At 40.0% G+C, this 21,535-nt stretch overlaps 1 protein-coding gene across 9 annotated transcripts in view; it reads right to left on the bottom strand.

The window, feature by feature from the left end:
- COG5 (component of oligomeric golgi complex 5) overlaps nucleotides 1-21,535 on the bottom strand; it is a 215,546-nt gene that overhangs the window by 78,337 nt on the left and 115,674 nt on the right. For 7 of the 9 annotated variants that reach the window (XM_041002465.1, XM_041002469.1, XM_041002466.1 and 4 more), the window contains 3 exons: nucleotides 14,501-14,666; nucleotides 11,235-11,347; nucleotides 10,891-10,968 (listed from right to left, as the gene is read on the bottom strand). The exons of 1 other annotated variant lie outside the window; for it this stretch is intronic. In XM_041002465.1, coding sequence (XP_040858399.1) covers nucleotides 10,891-10,968; nucleotides 11,235-11,347; nucleotides 14,501-14,666 — 357 coding nt within the window. The remainder of the gene's footprint in view (nucleotides 1-10,890; nucleotides 10,969-11,234; nucleotides 11,348-14,500; nucleotides 14,667-21,535) is intronic. One more of the 9 variants, XM_041002473.1, reaches the window with a different exon arrangement.

The following is a 21,535-nucleotide window of genomic DNA, read 5'->3' as shown; positions in this document are numbered from 1 at the left end:
ACTGAGTTAAAATACAAACATGAAAATAAAGATCATCTCACTGCTTCATGTGCTTCTATTATTAAGCAAAAATTAACCAACCAGGTCTGAATAATCCAAATAGATTTTAACTGAAATACTGCTTGGTATTAATCCATTTACAATCTACAACCCCAATACTGTCCTAGTTTCATAAAATTCAATGCAATCATGTGATTAACTCAACTTTTCAAGGAAATAATTGCTATTTCAAATAAATTCTTAGTCTGGTTTCATAGACATTGTAACATAATTCTAGCTTTAGGAAATGAAATTTGAACCTTTGTCAAAGACTAATACAAGCTGATAATGAAAGTAAGACTAGGGGCTGCCACTGTGGTGCTGCAAAGTTGAGTTTCTGCCTGTGATACCGGCATCCCAAATAGGTGCTGGTCTGAGACCCTGCTGCTCAGCTTCTGACTTAGTTCCCTGCTAATGCATCTGGAAAAGCAGCAGAAGACAGCCCAAGGGCTTGGGCCCCTGTGGCCACTTGGGAGACCTGGAATAAGCTCCTAGTTGTTGGTATGAGAGAAGCCAGTTGCAGCTCATGTGGACATTTGGGGAGTGAACCAATGGATAGAAGATCTCACTCATTTTGTCTCTCCTTCTCTCGCTCTAACTCATCCTGATAAATAAATTTTTTAAAAAAGCAAATACATGTCACACACACAAGCAGAATATAATAAAATATTCAGGAATAGTATGACATTTTTGTTTGAGTGAATCTATTAGAGTGTTGTCTTCAACTTTTTGTGACTGATTTTGCAAAGTAACTTAAACATAATGCAGAACTTCCATAGCAGATACTTAGTTCTCTACGTCTACAACAGAGAATTGACCACCGCTTTCCTTGCTTATGCAGATCTGACAGGTTTTTTTTGCTGTAGACAGAATTAAGTCTAAACTTCTGGCTAACTTTTGCATATGGTATACTGTGAAGTCATATAACCTTCACATAAAACCAAAGTCTGCCATGTACTGGCTTTGTGATCTGGGTTGGGTGGGGGACCCCATCTTTCTGAGCTTTGATTTCCTCATGTAAAAGGGATAGTGACATGGTACATAATTTACTGTGTTAGGAAGAATCAGGATCGCTTGAGCTTGATCTTAAAGTAAGATTGGAGTTCACCACACAGATGGAGAAAACAGTGAACTGAAAGGATTCCAGATGGAGAGGAACAGGAGAGGAGGAGGAGATAAGAATGGAAAGCACAAGAAAGGTCAGCTCAAGGTACATATCAATTCACTGTTATAACTCCTTAAAGGTATTCATGAGAGAACACAACCAAGCCTGGAAAATCACAGATCTTAATGTGGAAGATAAGCAGCCTGAAGGCCACAAGGTGAGTCAGGGGTATTCTGCCACAGCAGTAATCAGGGGGAACAATACCCAAACTGATGGGACCTGATGAAGGAAGGAGTCAGACCAACAGGCACCTTTGTGAAAGAGCAAGAGAACAGAAATTTCTCAATCAAAATGAACCTCAGAAGGAGCAGCAATTTAGTTGAAAAAGATGAGCTTATGTAGATTTGCACTTGAGGAACCGGTGGAGCACTCAAGTAGAGATGATCATAGTGGATATAAACCTTCTGGTTAACAGAAAGCCCCAGGCTAGCAAAGTGCCTTTAACATTTGGTATTAAGAATATGATCCAAGAAAAACAACATTACTTAAAGGTTAGTAGGGCAGATATTTCAAAGTGGGAAGAACAAGAAGGGAAAATGGTTATTTAAAAATTAAAAAAAAAAAAAAAGGTTGAAGCTGGATGATGGGCAGCTAATTCTAAATGAGTGCTTCAGGGCTCGGCATGGTAGCCTAGTGGCTAAAGTCTTCACCTTGCATGTGTTAGGATCCCATATGGGTGCTGGTTTGTTTCCTGGTGGCCCTGTTTCCCACCCAGCTCTCTGCCTGTGGCTTGGCAAAGCAGTAGAAGACAGCTCAAAAGCTTTGGGGCCCTGCATCCACATGGGAGACCCAGGAGAAGCTCCTAGCCTCGAATCAGCTCAGCTCTGGCCGTTGCAACCACTTGGGAAGAGAACCAATGGACAGAAGATCTCTCTGTATCTCCTCCTCTTTGTAAACTTGCCTTTCCAATAAAAATAGATAAATCTTTTTTTTTAAATAGGGTTAAAAAGAGAAGAAAAAAGAAATGACTGCTTTAATTCTATAGTTGTTCAGTATATTTTTTAAATTGGAGAAATGTTTTTAAAAGGAGAGGTGGGCAGCATAAGAGAAATCAGTGAGACAATTCATTACAGTGAGATTCCTGAGGAAGGAAAGAATTAAGGCACGAGTTGTCAACTACCTCCAAAGGATAAAGTCAAACAGGGTGTAAGGATCTGGGAGCAAGACGAGGTCCCTGGGTCTTTGGACTGACCTGGGCAAGAACTGTTTGGGTAAAGTCAAAAATTGCTTTTGGTAGGCTGGGGTATAAAGTATAAAATAAAAAGAAACAGAGTAAAAGACAGCTAACTGGGTGTGAAGGAACAAGTTGGGAGAGAAGGAGAGACAGAACCAAGGGCTTTTGTTGTTTAATTGTAGACCATAGAAAAGAAGGAAGGGAAACAGGCTGACACAGGAGGGAAGGCAGGGCAAAGAAACACAACCAAACAAAAGCAGAGGGATCAGTCTGAGGAAGGGGAAGTACGATCCTCCTGTTACCATCCTGACTGAAGGGGAAGAAAGGGATTAACAACTGGATTTCTTGTTCTATCACCAAGCATTTCTAAGAAGTGTAAGAAGTCAGAGGGAAGCAGAGGGAACAAAGTCAAGATCAAAAGAAAGGAGGATGTAAAAGCTTGGCAGAAGGTCTGCATGGAGATCTCTGCGGAGAGATGGTAAAAAGGAAGCCTGATCAAAGAAACCAAGTAGATATGAATTTTAAATTGGCTCTTAATCATCTCCTGGACCGAGAGCAGAAGGATCCAGCAAAGCAAATACGAGCCAGAGAAAAGAAATTCTTGTGGCTGAAAACAGCCTTCTAGAGAAACGTTATGTTGTGAGTGATTATAAAGAAATTAAGTAGGAACACTACGAAAAAAAAAAAAAAACACCACGAAGCAAAATGACAAATTTTATACAAACAAAAGAATCTCAGTTAGTATCAAAATGCTGCCTTTTATACATCTATTGTTCATAGAGAAAAAAATAAAGCAATTCTGGGCAGTCTACTTTTTGTTTGAAAAAATAGAAGCTTGTACTAAAGTAGCAAGTAAGATAGTGAAAAATAATCAGATTTTTAAATACATTTTGAAGATGGAACAAACAGGACGTGTTCAATTTAACAGACATTTAACAAAATGTGTAGGAAAGTTGCCTTGCATGAAAGGAATAAATATGCCGCTTCTTTTTAATTTTGTTGCAGAATAACAGTTAATATAAATGCTAATTCTAAACAAAAAGCCTATTCTAGATGTAAAAAATTCAGTACTGACAGACCAGTATTGTGGCATGACAGGCTAAGGCTGTGACATTCCTCACAAATGCTGGTTTGAGAGCAGGCAGCTCCGGGAAAGCAGTGAAAGATGACCCAAATGCGTGGGCCCCTGCAACCATGTGCAACACCTGGAAGAAATTTGACGCTTCTGGCTTCCCCCCGCCCCCCGACACAGTCCCAGCCGTGTGGCCTGGGGGAGGCCAGAACCAGTGGATGGAAGATCTCCGCAACTCTGTCTTTCATATAAATAAGAAGCAAGTCTTCTTAAAAAATTAGTATTTTTTGGCATTGTCTGTCAAGCCTCTACTTGCAGCACTGGTATCCAACATGGGCACTGCTTCATGCCCTGGGTCCTCCATTTCCCATCCAGCTCCCTTCTTACCACCTGGGAAAGCAGTAGGGGATGGCCTGAACCATTGGGACCTTCACCTGCGTGGGAGACCCAGAAGAGGCTCCTGGTTTCTGCCTTCAGATCAGTTCAACTCTGGCTGTTGCAGTCACTTGGGGAGTTAACAAGCAATTGCAAGACCCCCCACCCCTTCTCTCTATAAATCTGACCCACATTTCTAATAATAAACAAATATATCTCTAAACAAAAATACCCAAAGAACTGATTTATGTCTTATCCAAGAGGGAGTGAGCTATCAGTTTCAAGTCCCCTCCAAAACTCATACTGGAATGTCATCCTCAAATTCACATGGTGGCTGTATTTGGAGGTGGAGCTGCTGGAAGGTAACTGGGATTAGATAAAGTCATCTAGGTGAGAAACCACCTCTGCCCCATGACAGAACTGGTGGCTTTGTAAGAAAAGACAGCTGAGTTGACACCAACTTTCCATTTCACTATGTGAGTCCTCTGCCAAGTTTTTATACAAGTATTAGATGGCCCTTACCATGGGCCAAAAGGAAGTTTCTGGCACATCTTTAGCTGTTCTAGCCTCCAGATGTACAAGTCAAAGAATCCTGTTTCCTGTCAATTACCTGGCCTCAGTTACTTTGCTAGTAAACAAAAGATGGACCAAGACAAGGAAATTGGCATACTTTGGATGGCTGAGTGTGAGGAATGGCTTGAACATCAGCCCTGAAGACCCCTGCCATTTTGGACTTTGTACCAATTAAAATATCTGCTTGCCCCAGGTCTTGACTTTCTTAAGATCTACATGTCCTTTAGGTCCAAAGTTTATTGTCTGCCAATCTGCTGTAACTTTGTAATCCTGTTTCCACCAATCCTCTGTAACTTTACGGCACCATAGCTGATGGCCCTATCCACCATCCCCTCACAGCCCCTCCCCCTCGTCCTACCAATCCTCTGTGGCTCCAACAGTGCTATCCACTAAACCTTCATGTCCCTGACCACCAGTCCCTCAGGGCCTATGGCGCCTGTCCTAGACTTCAAGCAGGCACACTCCCAAGTGCATGCAGCCCTCCTCTGCCTCACTGCCTCCCTTTCTCCCCCTTCCCTTGGAGTCCCCTCCTGCCACTAAGGCAGGAAACATCTTTCTCCCTCTTTCTGACTCCGTAAATATCCCAGTAACCTTCAGTCCTGCTGAAATAAAACCTGCTGCTTGGCTTGCTGCAACTGGTGTTTTGGTTTGTGGTGGCAAACTGACAAGCGCTTACACTGAAAAGAGATAATGCCAGAAAGAGCGAACATTGGGGACCTACATAGTCATGCACAATCTCAGGCAACTTGTAGTGGCACAGATGTAAGTCTGTGTCACTTACTGAGATGATGAGGATGTACTCAGATGCCGATTTCTCTTTTGCAAAGGAAAGAGCAGTATTTCAAGGTTCTAATTTGTCATTGGTCTTCCCATGGGATAGAGTTCTGTTTCACAAAACTCAGTATTGACTGAATGTGCACATCCTGGATGACTATAAGCCACAATAATAAAATAGAGTAGTTCACAATGTTTTTGACCCCAAAGAAACTGTTGTACTGAAGGCAGGCAGAGAAAGGAAGCTCCTGAAAGACAAACAAGGACACCTCTCTAATTGTGTAATTACATACCCAAGTCCTCAGAAGAAGCAACCCATGTAAAGGTTTCAAACCTGCAGAACCTCTAGCCAATCTCATGGGGGAAGACAATTCTTAGCATAAAGTCAGTATGTAAAGATGCTCAAAAACAGACACCACAAAAATGCATAAGCAGGCACATGAATAAAAAGGAAACAGACGACCCAGAGCACACTCTAAGAAAGAGAAACCTATGAAGAGCCTAACAAAACATTCACAGTGAGAGATGTAAACAAGGCAAGTGCACCGGGAGAACACAGAATTAAACAAAACCACGGAAATGATGCAAGAAATTGTAGAACTAGAATCAAATTCTGGAGCCGAAGAACACACAACGCAAGTGAAAACCTTCCTAGAGGACTTCATCAGACACAAGAAAGAATCTGAACACTTAAGACGGCTCATTTGAAATTATTAAAATTACTGAAAGTTGGAGATAAAAGAATGAAGAATGCTTAATGCACTTCCTGGGCACCAACACATGCATTAGTCACGTTTCAGAAGAAGATAGAGAACAGGCAAAGAATTTATCTGAAGAATTCACAGCAGGGCCAGTGTAGACGCCAGAGTGAAGCTGCGGGCTGCGGTGCCGGCCTCCCACGTCCATGTCAGCACGAGTTCATGTCCCGCTGCTCTGTCTCAATCCATAACCCTGCTAATGGTCTGGGACAAACAGCAGAAGGCAGTGTAAATGTCTGGGACTCTGCCATCTCTGTAGGAAACCAGGCTGAAGCTCCTGGCTCCTGGCTCCACACTGACCTAGCACTGGCTGTTTTGAGCAGCAGATGGAAGCTTTCTCAATGCGCGCGCTCTCTCTGTCTCTCTCTCCCTTTATCTCTCCCTCTCTCCCTACCTCCTTTTCTCTCTTTCTCTGTTTCTCTCTCTGTAATTCTTTCAAGTAAATAAATTAATCTTAAATGAGAAAGGAAAGAATGGCTAAAATTTTCCTAAATTTGAAGAAGAAAATGGACACCTCAACTCAAGATGTTCTAAGGATTCCAAGTAAATCAAAGCATTTGTGATACATTATAATCACACTGTCAAAAAAAATCCTACAAACAGAAATATTAAATGCAACAAAAGACATTCCAAATGCTGCAAGGAAAAATAAATCTGCCAAACAAACTGTGTAAGAAAACCTGATTTTAAAAATGTAACAATAATAAATTTTGGAATTATACTAAGCATTTTCCAACTAGAAATCAATTGAAAAAAAAATAAATGCATGAAAACTGGAACATTCATAAGTATGTGACAATTAAATAGAGCATGCTTGAACAATTAGTGAATTAAGAAGCAATCCAAAGGAAAAATCAGATATCTTGAGAGAAATGAAAATAAAAACATAACATACCAAAATTTAGGAGGCTTAGCAAAAGTTTTCATTTTTAAAAAAGACTTATTTGAAAAGCAACTTCAGTGAGGGGAGCACAAATACAGGAAAATGCCCCATTTGCTGGCTTATTCCCCTAACATCCACAATGGAAAAGCTGGGCTGGGACTCCATCCAGTTCTCCTGCATGAGTGCAGGGCCCTTCTTCGGAACCAGAAGGAAAGTGGAACAGCTGGGAGTTGAACCTGTGTCCTTATGGCAGCTGGAGCCATAGGGAGTAGCTTCACTGGTTACATCACAGAGCTGGCTCAAAACTGAATCTTTTGATACATAATTTTTTGGGGATCCTTACATAAGAGAGGATTTAAAACAGTCTGTGAAAAATTACTATTATGAAAAATTATGCATGGATTATATGTTTTTTCTGCACCAAAAATGAACTTATCTTTTTATTCTGCTTCTTCAGTAACATTTCGAAAGTTTTAGGAATGAGAACCGTGAAGTACTGGCATAAAGATGATCAATGAAACAGAACAGCCCTGAACCAAACCTTCACAAACACAGTCATCTGGGCTTCAGCAAAGCTGCAAAGAGTACACAATGGGTAACAAATAGTCTCTTTAATAAGCTCTATAGGGAAAACTGGATACATACGTGCAGTTTAGCCCTTACCTTATATTACTTCCAAAATTAACTTAAAATGAATGAAAACCTTGAATGCAAGACCAGAAACTATAATGGAATAAAAAGACAATTCATAGAATGGGGGAAAATCTGATAAGGAAGTATGAACATTTAAATAGTTCCTACATTCCAAATTCAAAAAAAAAAAATCTGACTAAAAATGGGCAAAGAATATGAAATGGTTTTCTTCCAAGATATGGAAGCTACAAAAAAAGCACACAACAAACCAGCCAAGGGCCCGGCGATAGTGTAGCGGTTAAAGTCCTCGCCTTGAACGTGCCAGGATCCCATATGGGCGCTGGTTCTAACCCTGGCAGCCCCACTTCCCATCCAGCTCCCTGCCTGTGGCCTGGGAAAGCAGTCAAGGACGGCCGAAAGCCTTGGGACCCTGCACCCATATGGGAGACCCGGAAGAAGTTCCTGACTCCTGGCTTCGGACTAGGATGTGTATATGTATATGTGTGTATGTATGTATATGCATATATGTACATATATAAAATCAGATTTGTATATGCATGCATGCCACTTAAGTGATTTTCAACCTTATATAAAATATATAAATACTTTGGTAAATATGAATGCGCAAATAGTCACCTAGAGGAACTGTATAACAGAGACTACCATATTGATATATGAAGATACACTGCAGTTTGCATCTCTACTTCCAAATCAAAGGTGGACTCCCAATAAAGCTGTTAAATATATCTTGACAACAGGATGCTGGACTTTCTATCATTGTCTATCTACAATGAAATTACACACTTACATAGCAGAATGGACTCGTGACTATTTCTGAAGGACTATACTTATCATAATAACATAGGGGAAATCAATGTGGGGAAGGGCACGGAGGAGGGGGCGGCAGCTCCCTGAACCTATGCAACTGTAGCGTTAAAAACAAACAAGTACATTTTCTCATTGTTTTTACAAGTCTGAGTACATTAAAAATACTGGTTAAAAAAAAAAAACAAACAAAACTCTGTTTTTCTATTTGACCCAGAATTTTCCTGTGCTGAAAGGGCCATTTCAGATACCAAGTCACAGACTGAAAGAAGCAGAAGTCATCTCCTCTTCCAACAGTTACTGACTGAGCACATCTGACTTGGAAATCTACCTGGCAAATCACCACTTCACTTTTTGTAACCAAACTGATGCACCAAAGATTCAAGAGTTGGACATTTTTCTCACACCATTAAGGAGATTTCAAAACTGAGTGGTCTTAATTTTTTTCTAATTAAAGTCTTCAATGCTATTATCAAATCATTTGTCTAAAAGGGCAAAGAGAAAACATTCTTCTTCACAGCTAATTGTCATTAGCACTACAGCTGCTCAAAATGTTGAATATGTTTCAATTTAGCTTCATGCATCCTACACACAATTAGGAGATTCTGCTTGATGATAAAAATGGTTGGCTTAGAAAAATGAAAGTATTATAGCTACACTCCCACACTCGTCTAAACTGGTATGATTCTGCAGAGAATTTACAACCTGTTTCTACTGTGTGAACCTGAATCATTTGTCAATAATTTGTTACACTCATTTTCAAGCAAAGTGTTAATGGCTATATAATGTACTAACATTCCTAACTCGCCTTGCAGGCGAGCAGGAGGCACTGGAGCTGAACTGCTGCTTGTCACATCTCGTGTCACATCTTACAGCCTGGGTCTGAAGCCCTTGCTGGGCTCTCCTTTTCAGGTTCCTGCTGTTGGGAACCCTGGGAGGCAGCAGCTGATGGATCAAGGAGTAGGGTCCCTGCGATCCACAGGGAAGACACAACTGAGTTCTGGGTTTTTGGCTTTTGGCATTTGGGAAATGAACCAAGAGATGGAAGATCCCTTATGAGTAAGAACCTAGAAAAACTAATTTAAAGAAACAATTGAACATGTAATACCTATAATCAACTTAAAATTCTTATTTTAAAATCAAACTGTTTATCCAATTGAGCCACAGAAAAAAAATATAAGGAGAAAAAAAAAAAGAATTCTCAACATCAAAATGAATAAGTAAGAATGAACTGATAAGCATGAATATATTTTTTCAAATTATCATGTGACTGATTATATTACTCTGCCAGTGTACTTATTAAATTAAGCAGAAGCAGAATTAGTTACCTGCATTAAAGAACAGCTTACACTAAAATATCCTTGACATTTTTATACCTTGATATAACTGGTTCAGTTTCCATTCATGCCCTTCTTATACCCAGCCACGTTCTTTACAACATAATTAGGCGTCAACTGCCAACAGAGCTACAGAGGTTGCCGCCAAGCAGGAGCTTTCCTGAACATTCCTAAGATCCGATTGTTACCAGTATACATGGTTTGGTCATCTGAAATAACATACGTTGGCAAACGCCAAGCTGTATTTGGTGCTTGGAAGTAAACCCCATGAACAAGTCCCACAAGACCTTATAGAGTACAACTATGGAAAATAATCTTCATGATTATTGTAACTACAAAATTATATTTGCTCATATAGCACTTTGAGCAAAGGCAGACAAACAGTTGTGAACATTCAAAGCAAGGCTTGGTGTTATACAAGGAAACTCAATGATTCAGATCTGACACTTCGTAAGAATCCAGACACAGGCTTTTCACATTCATAGAGTCATTAAAATAAGTATTATCCATTCTCACGGCACAATTTTATTTTACCTAGCATTTGATCACTTTAGATAACTTAATGTAAGTTTCAAGAAAAAAGATTGAAATAATAATTATCACAGCCTATTACATAGTTTCTGAATGAAGTCTACATTATTATGCTTACTTTCCCTCATGAAACCTCCGCCCTATACCACAATGCTACAATTGTGGAGGTGTGTTTTGTTTTTTCTTCAAAGCACTGTCAGGATTTAATAATGGCTAGAATACTGAACCAATTAAGCATGATCAAAACCACATGAAAATGAAGGAATAAAGTGTAGAATCAGATTCCTATGCATGCACTAGGCTAGCAATCAGCAGACAACAGACATGAAACTTCAAAATATGAAAACCGAATACAACTTCGTGGTTTACAGGAGGAATGACCAAGTCAATGTCCCACAGCCTTCACTAAATAGATTATAATGATCACTCTTCAAAATTATTTACCTAAAGCTCTTGTCTCAGCCTCTACTGGAACTCTTCAGGATAAAGTAACATCTGACATGATGGCAAACAGCAATCAGTATCTATTCCAAAGTCAGTCAATAAGTGTTAATGCTGTCACCTATCCTATAAACAAGCATGTTTATATTTACATCACAGGAAAGAATCCACAGCTACCAAGAAATGCACTTGCCTTCTGACATCTGACATACACCATTCTAGAAGCCTCACTAACGATGCTGGCTCATACATTCCCACATTCTGCAAGACAGACTCGATAGTTTTCATTTACATCATCACTCAACCGTACCTTAACTATTTCATCAATGAAACAAACGTGTGAAACAGGATCTCTCTTCTTGCTTAAAACTTTTTGTAGGTGTTGCACCTAAAGAGGGAGGATGAAGTGGAGAATGCATATTAATTTTGCATTCGTAAATAAGATATCTCATAAAGCTTAGGCACTATGGAAAGTACGGCAGGATAAACGCCATTATATTAAAGCATCCACAAACACTGTAATCAACTAACAGAGGTTATTTTGATCGTTTAGAGATTTTGCAAGATTCACCAAAAGTCATACAAGGTGGAATCAGTGAGAGTTAATTCACAACTAACGAAACTGATGTTGTTTCCGCTTCCTGGGTTCTTTACCTGTCCACAAACAGCACAAATATGATCCACAAGTTTCTCCATGTTGGTCCACAGTGAAGCACGAAAGGCGGCAGTATTTCCTGGGGTTGGCATGGTGGATCTTCCAGGACCCCCTAATTAAGAGTGCCACAAAACATAAAACATTAAAACTTCCAAATACAATCAAGCATGCCAGAACAAAAAGCATACAAAAGCTAAAAAATGAAAAATTTCTTCTTTAAGAAATAAATTTGAGTGTTAGGAAAAGGAATTTTAATCCATGTTTAAAATAAAGCAACATGTATACCCACAGGACAGAATAAAATGAGAACGGTTTTCTAAATGGGAACTGAGCATGGCAGAAAACACAAGATAGAAGATTCCAGAATAGGGACCAGCACTGTGGTGCAGAGGGGTTGAGCTGCAGCTGGTGATCCAGCACACTGGCATACAGGGTAGGGTAGCAAGCTCTGCTTGTAATCCAGCTTCCTGCTAATGTGCCTAGGAAGGCAGCAGATGATGTACAAATGCTTCAGGATTCAGCCAGCCACGTAGGAGACCAGGATGGAGCTCCTGGCTCCTGGCTCCTGGCTTTGGACTGAGCCAGATCTGACTTTTGCAGTCATTTGAATGGTTGATCGGGAAAATTTGCCTCTCCCCCTCTCAGTCACTTCCTTTCTGTCACTCTGCTTTTCTGACAGTTTGGCTGTTTTCGATCCAACGCAGTCTCCATCCATGTGAGCAGCTGACCCACTCCACCCTCAAACACGCCCTAAGTGGATCTGTGATTCCCTTACCTTTCAAATCAACTTAAAAAAATTTTTTTAAAGTATATATCTAAAGCATTTAAGCATGTATACTCAGATGGTAAAATTGTAGATGGAAAACAGAATTAACATGAAAGCAAAGTTGATATGTCCTATGCATGAGGGAGGAGTTGTGATGGACAAAAAAACACATAAAAAAGGCATCTGGAACAGCTGGGAAGGTTCACCTTGGTGCTATTAACTCTATTACAATGCATTAAACTATTCTACTCACATCTTCGAAACTTGAGTTTTACTTATTATTAGAAATATTGTTAGGAAACCACGTACCTTAAAATTCCATTCATGCCTATCATTAAATGTTCTATCTTTCTAACATTCATGTAATGTATAACAGATAATAATAACAGTTTCAGACCTGGTACAGTAGCCTAGTGGTTAAAATCCTTGCCTTGCATAGAGTAAAATGACTGAATCACTTCATTCTCCTACGAGCAGAGTAAGAGTTTCTGTTCTCCAACACTCCGTCTGACGACTGAGAAACAGCACCTTGCGGAATGTGCATTTCTCAATAACTAGCTCCATCTCTCAAAGAGGCTGAACATCTTTCCAGGTCATCTGACATGTTCTTCTTTTAACTGCCTACTCATAATCCTTATCCATTTTTTTCAGCTGAATTATTTCTTACTGAATTACAAGCTCTTTTGTACATCCAAGGCAACATTTTCCCCCTTAAAATTGTGTTTCAGATTTAAAAATTTGAAAGTCTTAAACAGAGAGCAAGTATTGCAAAAAACGTTCCTTAAATTAACAAGTAAGCTACTAATCTGATGTCACCTCACCCTTGAATACTTCAATGAATATTTCAAACGAGGACATTTTCTTACATAACATGAATGTAAGCAACAAGAATGGAAAGTATCATTAGTACTGCCTAGGTAAAATTTAAAAAAATAAAAATAACACTGATTACTCCTTTAATAAAAGCAATGAAGAATTGTTGCTGAAGGTCTCCAAGTCATCACATCCACACCTCAGCAGATGATAATAAGGCAACTTTAAAACTCTTTATTCTTTCAACAAAAGACGCATACATCAGGATTGACACTGTGTGAATAATTGCTTTCAATTTTTTCCCTACTCATGACAAACGTAAGAGGGAACAGATTAAACTACTCACAGAAATTTAAACTTCAAATCAAACTTCTTGAGAATTGTGGGGAAAGCTCAGAGTAAAGTCCCCCTCTGCGCTTCCTTTTCAAAGATCTCCTTCTGGAACAGTCTTTAATGCAAAGCCATTCAGAGGCCAGGACTAATCTTTCGAAATCTCTTTGAGACCTAAGATTTTCTTAATGTTTTAAAAATCAATACAAATTAGCTATGAGCTACATGTTTAGTGTTATTTAAGATCACATTTATATACTAAGTATATTTAAAAATGGCTGTAATTCTTTAGCATTAGCCATACATCATGAGCTACAATTAATTCTATAATGGCTACTTCATTTATTCTTTAGTGCAAACTTTGAAGATCAGAGTGCCTTCAACATAAAAAATGGGAAATAAAAAAGCAGAGACATTAAGTACGTTAAGATTCCAATTTGAAGATTTTTTTCTTTCTCAGACTGAAACAAACAATGCAGGGGTAGTAAAATTACATAAAGAAATGCAGTCAAGACAGATGTATCTTGATCGTTTTTCAGTAGGAGACAACAGCACAACTGCTTATGGGGAGAAATCAACAACAAGGCAGAGCAAGGGCACCTGCTGAAGCAACAGTCTGGGAATCTCCTGTCTCCAGCCTTCATCCAGAGAAGGCAGCTCCTCCATGCTAAGCACAGCAGACAGACAGCAGACAAGCAACTGGAGGAGGAGCTGGAGCGAGCCAGAGAAGTCCACAGAATGTGTGGTCTTCTCTGTTTTCTGCACAGATGTGCGATACAAATGTGATACCCTGTGTGGCATCCCTTGTCGGGAAAGGACCGCGGACTGCTACAGCAGAGTGACTCCTCTCCTCACTGGACCCATTTTAGTTGTTTTCTTCAAACTTTGATAAGGTTGTAATGTCCCTAAAGGTATTATTGCTTTGAATTTCCACAGTCAATCATTCTCATTTGTATCAGAAATTTCTTAAGAAAAAGTCCATTATCAAAGGTCAAAAAATATTTGCCTTTCCAATAAGAGGTACATGTGTGAAGATAAGAACTTTAGGAAGAAAAATATGTTCTGTTCCTTCTTTTTCTTTTTTTTTTTTTTGCATCTGTTTCCTCTCAACTAAATGATTCCACAGTTTATAGATCTTTATCTAGAAGTTCTGAATGTACCAATTGGCCAGCTCAACTCACTGATTGAGTTGAGAAAAGATATAAATAAATTCTGAAACATAATTTCTTCTCCCATTTTCTGTCTACTAAAAAATGAGTCATTAGATTGCTTTGAGACGTGAACGTTTCACATACTATTCAAAGGACTTCTCGGTTATAAATAAATAAAGAAGCTAAATATAAGCCACATGCATACCTCTCACAGCTGACTGCAAAGGCTGACTCAAAACTTTGATGTCTAATGCACTATTGATGTTTTCTTCCAAAGTCGCACAGTATCCATCCACCACGCTGCTAACAGTATGCTTCAAAGTTCCAAGATTATGAAACACCTGAAGAGCTGTTCCCACCTGAGTTGGATTCTAAAAAGAAAAAAGGGGGAAAAAAAGGTGGGATGCAGGTAGAAACACATAAACAGGAAAATAAAACCATGAAAACTAACTTTAAGTGCACTTGAATGATTCTGACCATATTATTACATTATAAAAGACAACTTGCAATAAGCATTATTTTTACACATTTCATTAAAAATATTATGCATATTACAAAGCTATTTCCTTCTTTCTCTTTCTTTACAGGAGAGTAACAAATTTAGGCAACTGTTGCATACCTGAACCTATTTCCGATTTACCAGAAGTTCTTATAAGGACAACCAGGCAGAATTAACAGTAATCTTACAACTGTTCAGAGAGCATGTGGATTCTGCAAGAGTTCACTGAGACCTGCGCCATGCAGCTGGAGCCGCACATGTAACATACTGTATTCATCTGCCTTTTCCCTAACACTGCAAGTATGTAGACAGTGTCTACTATTTGTCATATATAGTTTCAGGTGCTGCAACGCAGTAGTGAAACAAAGCCAAGGAAGCCCTTGGCCTCATGGAATTTACACTGATGGAGAAATATATAAAACCACAGATGGAACAGAATACCAGCAGTGCTATGCACCACAAATAAGTAAAGCAGGGAACAAGAACGGAGAACAACAGACACTTCGAGAGGCAAGTCAGAGCAAGCCATCTCCAAGGGACGTGTTGGGAGTGGACACCACTGCCAGAAGAATGCTACAAAGACTGCGAGAGGACCAGCACAATGTCGGGAGCTCAATGAAGCAGAGTGGTGCGGGGCGAGGGAGACCACGGAACGCCCTGGCAGTGAGGAGACTGAGGTCAGAGGTACACACAGAAAAGTCTGTGGAAGTGACCAAGTTAGCACGCAGGAACAAGGATTTCAACACCCACTTCCAGGTCGGAGTAACTCAAACTCCTCTTTTCATGTATGATTCAGTGTCTGTTATCCAACAGACATGATTAAACACTTAAATGACCCTGGGCAGAGGGTTGGAGTGGACCTCTGGGGACACAGGTATCTCTTAACAGAATAGACGGATTGAGCCTCAGCTGCTCTTTCAATCCAGCTCCCTGCTCAAGTGCCTGGGTTCCTGCACCCACGCACAACACCTGGATGGAGTTTCTGACACATGGCTTCAACTTGGCCCAGACCTTTTGCTCCGATGATCTGTCAAATAACATATGTACATACGTATTGAAACAAAAGAACTGACATGTACCCCATAGTTTAAGTGTTATCTAACAGCTGAACTATACTTCAAATGGTTTACATGTATGCTAACTGGAAAAAAAAAAACATACATCTGAGATTATCTGGCTTCCAGAATCTCCCCTCTAAAAATTACTAACTTGCAAAAGTTTTCCAAATAGTGCATTATAATCAACCCAATGCAGTCGCCTAGTGGCTAAAGTGCTCGCCTTGCATCCACCAGGGTCCCATACAGGCATTGGTTCGTACCCCGGCTGCTACACTTCCCATCCAGCTCTCTGCTTGTGGCCCGGGAAAGCATCAGAAGATGGCCCAAGGTCTTGGGACCCTGCACACACATGGGAGACCCAGAAGAAACTCCTGGTTCCTGGCTTCGAATTGGCTCAGCTCCAGCCATTATAGTTGCTTGAGAAGTCAAGCAGCGGATGGAAGATCTTTGTCTTTACTTCCCTCTGTAAATCTGACTTTCCAATAAAATAAATCTTAAGAAAGCAGACACACATGCACAATAGCGCATTATTTAGCTCATTACTAAACAAGCATGTATTAAAGCAACATTCATACATTACAATGCTTATAACGTTATGAGTAATTTAAAGCTTGCCAATTAACACGGCCACTTTGTAATTTGTGCTAATTATTCACATTCATAGCTTAATGCATCATTTTTCAGATAATGATTTTTAAAACAAAATCCTTAAAGCCACAGGCACACAGAAGAACATGCCGATTGCAAGCACAGCGTTATGAATTGCACCAAGAAGAACGCATCTGGATAACTACTAGTTGGATCATAAAACCAAGTATTACCAACGCTTCTGAACGCTCTCTGGATCCTCAAACTGCACCTCTCCAAATATCCCTTTTCTAGTTCCTAAAATCACAGACTGGTTTCCTCTGCTTTTGAACAGCATATTAATACAGTTACAAAAATGTGTTATTTCATGTTTGACTCCTTTCACTTAAAATCTTATCTGTGGAATTTACCCATGTTATTGCATGTGTAGTTTTCCATGGCAGAAATTTACCTCAGTTGATTTACTGCCGATACACATCTGAAATTATTCTGCTTTTAAGTCTTGTAAGACCACCATGAGCATTTGAACATGCAGCATTTAGTGAACATGTATACGCCAGCATTCCCGCTGGCAGGAGCAGAACTGCTGACTCAGAAAGCATTTGTATCCGGGGTATGTATAGACAAAATCTGCCTAACCCCTTGTAACAACTTATATCCTCACAAGTCATTAATGAGAATCGTGGGTACCTAACAAACCTGCTCCAAACTAATCAATCCTTTTAATTTCAGGTATTCTTTTGAAGGAACAATGCAGCTTTAACCCGCATTTCTATCGTGATCTCTTGTTGCATGTTAATTACCCACTTGCATATATTCTTTTGTGAAGTGTATACTTATCTTGTTTGTTTTTCTACATGGCTGCTTTCTGTCATTTATATATTTATACAAATTGTTTATTGTCAGTCTTACTCTATATGATTAGCAATCTCGGTACCCTGTTTAAAAAAGGTTTCTTGTACGTATGTATGAGATGTCTCAATCATAACTTCCACATTTAGATGTGCATTCTACCTGGGATTAATTTCTAAATAATCTGAGATAGAGGGCAGGATCTGTGCTTTTTTCTGTAAAACAAGAGTATATAATTGGCCCAGCATAATTTATTTGAAAATAAAAAGCAACAAAAACCTTTCTGTAGCTCCATTTCCACTTTTGTATTTTATGTGTTTATTTCTGAACCCTTAAGTCTACCACTGGTTTATCCTTACAATAATTCACCTATGTAAGTTAATGTAGCTTTAAATTATGGTTTGATAGTTTCATTTTGATTTTTCGTCAGTTTTTAAGAGGTCATTAAATGTTTCTAACAGTTCCATAAAAATTTCAGTTTCCTTGACAATCCCATTTAAGGGAGAAAAGGGATTTTCTTTGGGATTGCATTAAACTTATAAATAAAATTAGGACAGAGAAAAAAAAAACTGGGAGAGGGTAAGGGAAAAGGCTATTTCACCTACTGCCCCAAACAGCCAGAGACAAGCCAAGCCAAAGGCAACGGCCAGGAGCTCCAGCCAGGCCACTGCTGTGGCGTCACAGATGGAGCCACTCAAGCCGTCACCTGCCGCCTGCCATGGTGGTGTGCGTATTAGCAAGAATCCGGAATTCAGAATACGGCTAGATTCAAAGTCAGTCATTTCGATAAAGGATGTGGGCATTCCCACATGGCATCTTTACCACTGCACCAAATGCCACCCTCAGATCTTCTTTAGGTTCTCTTAAGGGTGACTGAGCTTTGTTTAAGGAATCCTTCTATATGCTTCTGTTTAATTTAGATTGCATACATCTGATGCTTGTTGACATGATAGATGGTAAATTTAAAAATCTTTTATTATTGACATTAAAAATAAGACTGATTTTCACATAATTTCAATAAATTTTCAAAACAAATTTTGAAAATTATGCTATTCTAACAGTTTGTGGATTATTGTGGTTTTATATACAAATACACATATATAATATATCCATTACCATGTTATTGCTAAAGAAATATCCTTTCTTTCCAGTTCTCCTATATTTTATTGCTTTTTCTTATTACTTTGGAGAAGATGTTCAATACGATGTTCAATGCAAGTGGGAAAAGCAGGTCTTTGTGCCATTCCTAAATGCAAGGAGAAAAGTCCCAAATATTTCACTTCTAAGATTTGTGAAAATACTCTATCAAATTAAAGAAGTTTTACTCCTGGTCTGCCAAGAGCATTTTTAATCAAAGACTGATGCTGAGTTTTATTGTTATGGGTTTTTTTTTTTTTTGCACTTAATGAGATGATCAATTTTACTCCCTTAATGAAGAAATCATATCACACTTCGTAAGTCATGTTGGTCGTGATGAATTATCATTTTTCCACCTTCCTGGCTTATATTCACCAACACTTTCTTTGGTATTTCTGCACTTAATTTGAAGAAAGCTAGCAATTTTCTTTCCTTACAATGTCCCTGTTTTGAAGTCAAAGTTGTTCTGACCTCATAAAATAAGCAGGTAAGTATGTTTCCTCCTCCTCAATTCTCATATTACATTCATGTAGCGCTAGTTTGCTTGTTTCTTTTGATATTTGGAAGGATACACCCAGTGAAGAGACCTGGCCTTGGGGCTCGCTCTGAGGGTAGGTTCTCCATGAAAAAATTCAACTTACTAACAGAAACAAAACTATTTGCTTTTAGATCTATTTCTAGCTTTCCTACTATTATTTTTAGTAAGTTGTTCCAGAAATATGTCAATCTCATCTCTATTTGCCAACCTACTGGTATAAAATGATCCCTAATGTCTTCTTGCTGTCTTTGTAGCTTTTGTTGCAGCTGTTGCTAGAGTGCCTTGCATCCCTGACAACAGAAATTTGTTCTCCACATCAGTCTGTTGGGGGATGTCATGTACTAGTCTTACCAAGTGACGTGTGTGTGTGTGTGTGTGTGTGTGTGTGTGTGTGTGTGTGTGTGTGTGTCTATTATTATCATTGGTTATTCCCATTTCACAAGCTCTAAAGTCAGATGTCGATCAGAATCCAAGCTCTGGCACTTGGCAGCCAAACCCCAAGGCAAATTACTGACCCATTTTACGATAATGTCCCCATCTGCACGGTGGCAAAAATCATAGTACCAACCTAATGGGTAAATGAAACACTCCTTGTAACTGATTTGGCACTACAGAGTGGGAAGAGAAGCAAAACACACGTTAGCAACCTCTCCCTTGCTCTGCACACATCATGACACAGTATAAAACTACGGGCCCAGATGGAAGTCCAGCTCTTCTGTGGACGGGCTGTGCAACTCTGGACAACTTCTTCACTCACAAAACTTCATTCGTACATTCTTCCTCAACAGATTTTAGGATCTCTGAGGGGGATATTCCATGTCTCCTTTGTTCACTTCAACATACCTCATATCTGTCAGACGTGCTAGGCTGTCATTCACGATTTACCAGCTGAACAGTGAATGAATGAGAAATGCACAAGATTTTGTTTGCTGTAATTTGGTTTACCAATACATTTTTTGGTGAAACTGCTGAGAAGTCTACAAAGATAACACATTTATAATTCTGAGTACTCAGTATGCGAGTCAAAAGCAAATATTGGTTCTCAGATCACGTACTACTTTTCCAAAACCTGTAAGAATACCAAGAACAGCTTTTGTTCTTTCCTAAGAATTTGTTCTTATTTCAATTTTATCACTGAAATAAGTTATATAATTAATACTACTTGTGTTACCCCAAGAAAGTCAGCTCCACCTTGTGTGGCTCAATTTCACAAAACTTCAGAGTCACGACAAGATGACACTTCTACCAATCACCACTTGCAGACAGCCCTGTGAACTGCTGCTAACACAGCAGCTGCCTTGACAAGGGCTGAGGAAGCCAGGCTGACAGACTGTACTATCAGTTTTGAGTACAATACCAAGATTCCCTCAAGAAACTAGGAAGGAAAGAGGCATTCCAAAACAAGCAGTGTATGAAAGGGGGATACCTGCTAGGCAGAGAGAAGGCAACTTACACTCCCACATTAGTGGCAGGCCCAGCAGCACAGTGAGCCCCACGGTCCCTGCCCCCAGGCCAGCACCCACAGACCGAATCTGGAACTTCTGGGACCTGTTAGTCAGATGCTCAAAGGAAGACTCCAATCTTGGGAGGTGGAGGTAGGAGAGCGAGCACAGGACAGTCACGGCAGAGCAAGGAGGTACTCAACAGCCTCACGAGGGGGAGAGCCAAGCACAGCTTGGTTATCCTGCTTCTCAAGACTCACCTGGAACCGAATGGTTATTCACTCAGCTGGGAAAAAGGAAGCACCAGGTTCCTGAGAGTCCCCACTCACTCCATAGAGACCTAAGGCATTGATGACTGGGAAAGCGTGCAGCCTTCACAGGCCTCAAGCCCAATCTGGGGCGGGGGGATGCCAACTTAACACATCACTGCAAGACCCCAAAGAACAGCCTAGCCAATGCTGCACCCTAAACAAAGGCTTTGCTATATAGCTATACTGAGATCCCACCCATGCAGGGTTCTGTGAGACATCCAGCAGCTGGTCCTAGGAGCTCCCGAAGAGTCAGGCAGCCTAGACCAACATCTCCTGGTTCCATAAACACCCCAGTTACCCACACCCACCATGACTCCGGGAGGCAGCTGAGCAGTCTCTCCTCAGTGGCATCAGCAGAATCTTGGAAGCAACTAGGCAGCCCTGTGCTATCTCCTGTGGCCCCAAGAAATAGCTGAGCAAGCAATTCTAAGATGCCAGTTTCCCTGTAGGCCTGAGCATCAGGTATTGAGCCCTACCCACCTATCCTCCTCTTCAGGAGGGAGCTGGGCAGACCTACCAGAGCAGGTCAACCTTCAGAGGCCTGAGGAAATAAAACCTGTAGCCCATGAACACCAACAACTGTCCCACCCTGACATACTGCTGCAGCCTTGGTCTCACGTGGTCCTCAAACAATGACAGGTACCCCACCCTACCTCCAGGCACATTGGATTATACCTATCTAGGCTTAAAGGAGTGGCTCCACTTTTACATGAAAAATGAAAACTAAAGGGCGTATCATATTCACAATTAGATGTACCACACTCAGAACTGTAAGGGAACTATATTTCAATTGGCAGTGCATCCCCACATCCCTG

Source organism: Ochotona curzoniae, unplaced genomic scaffold (genome assembly GCF_017591425.1).
Source record: "Ochotona curzoniae isolate NIBS_2020 unplaced genomic scaffold, NIBS_Ocur_1.0 scaffold_2476, whole genome shotgun sequence".
Taxonomy (NCBI): domain Eukaryota; kingdom Metazoa; phylum Chordata; class Mammalia; order Lagomorpha; family Ochotonidae; genus Ochotona; species Ochotona curzoniae.
Note: the sequence above shows the minus strand (reverse complement) of the source record. Positions and strands in the feature narration are given on the sequence as shown.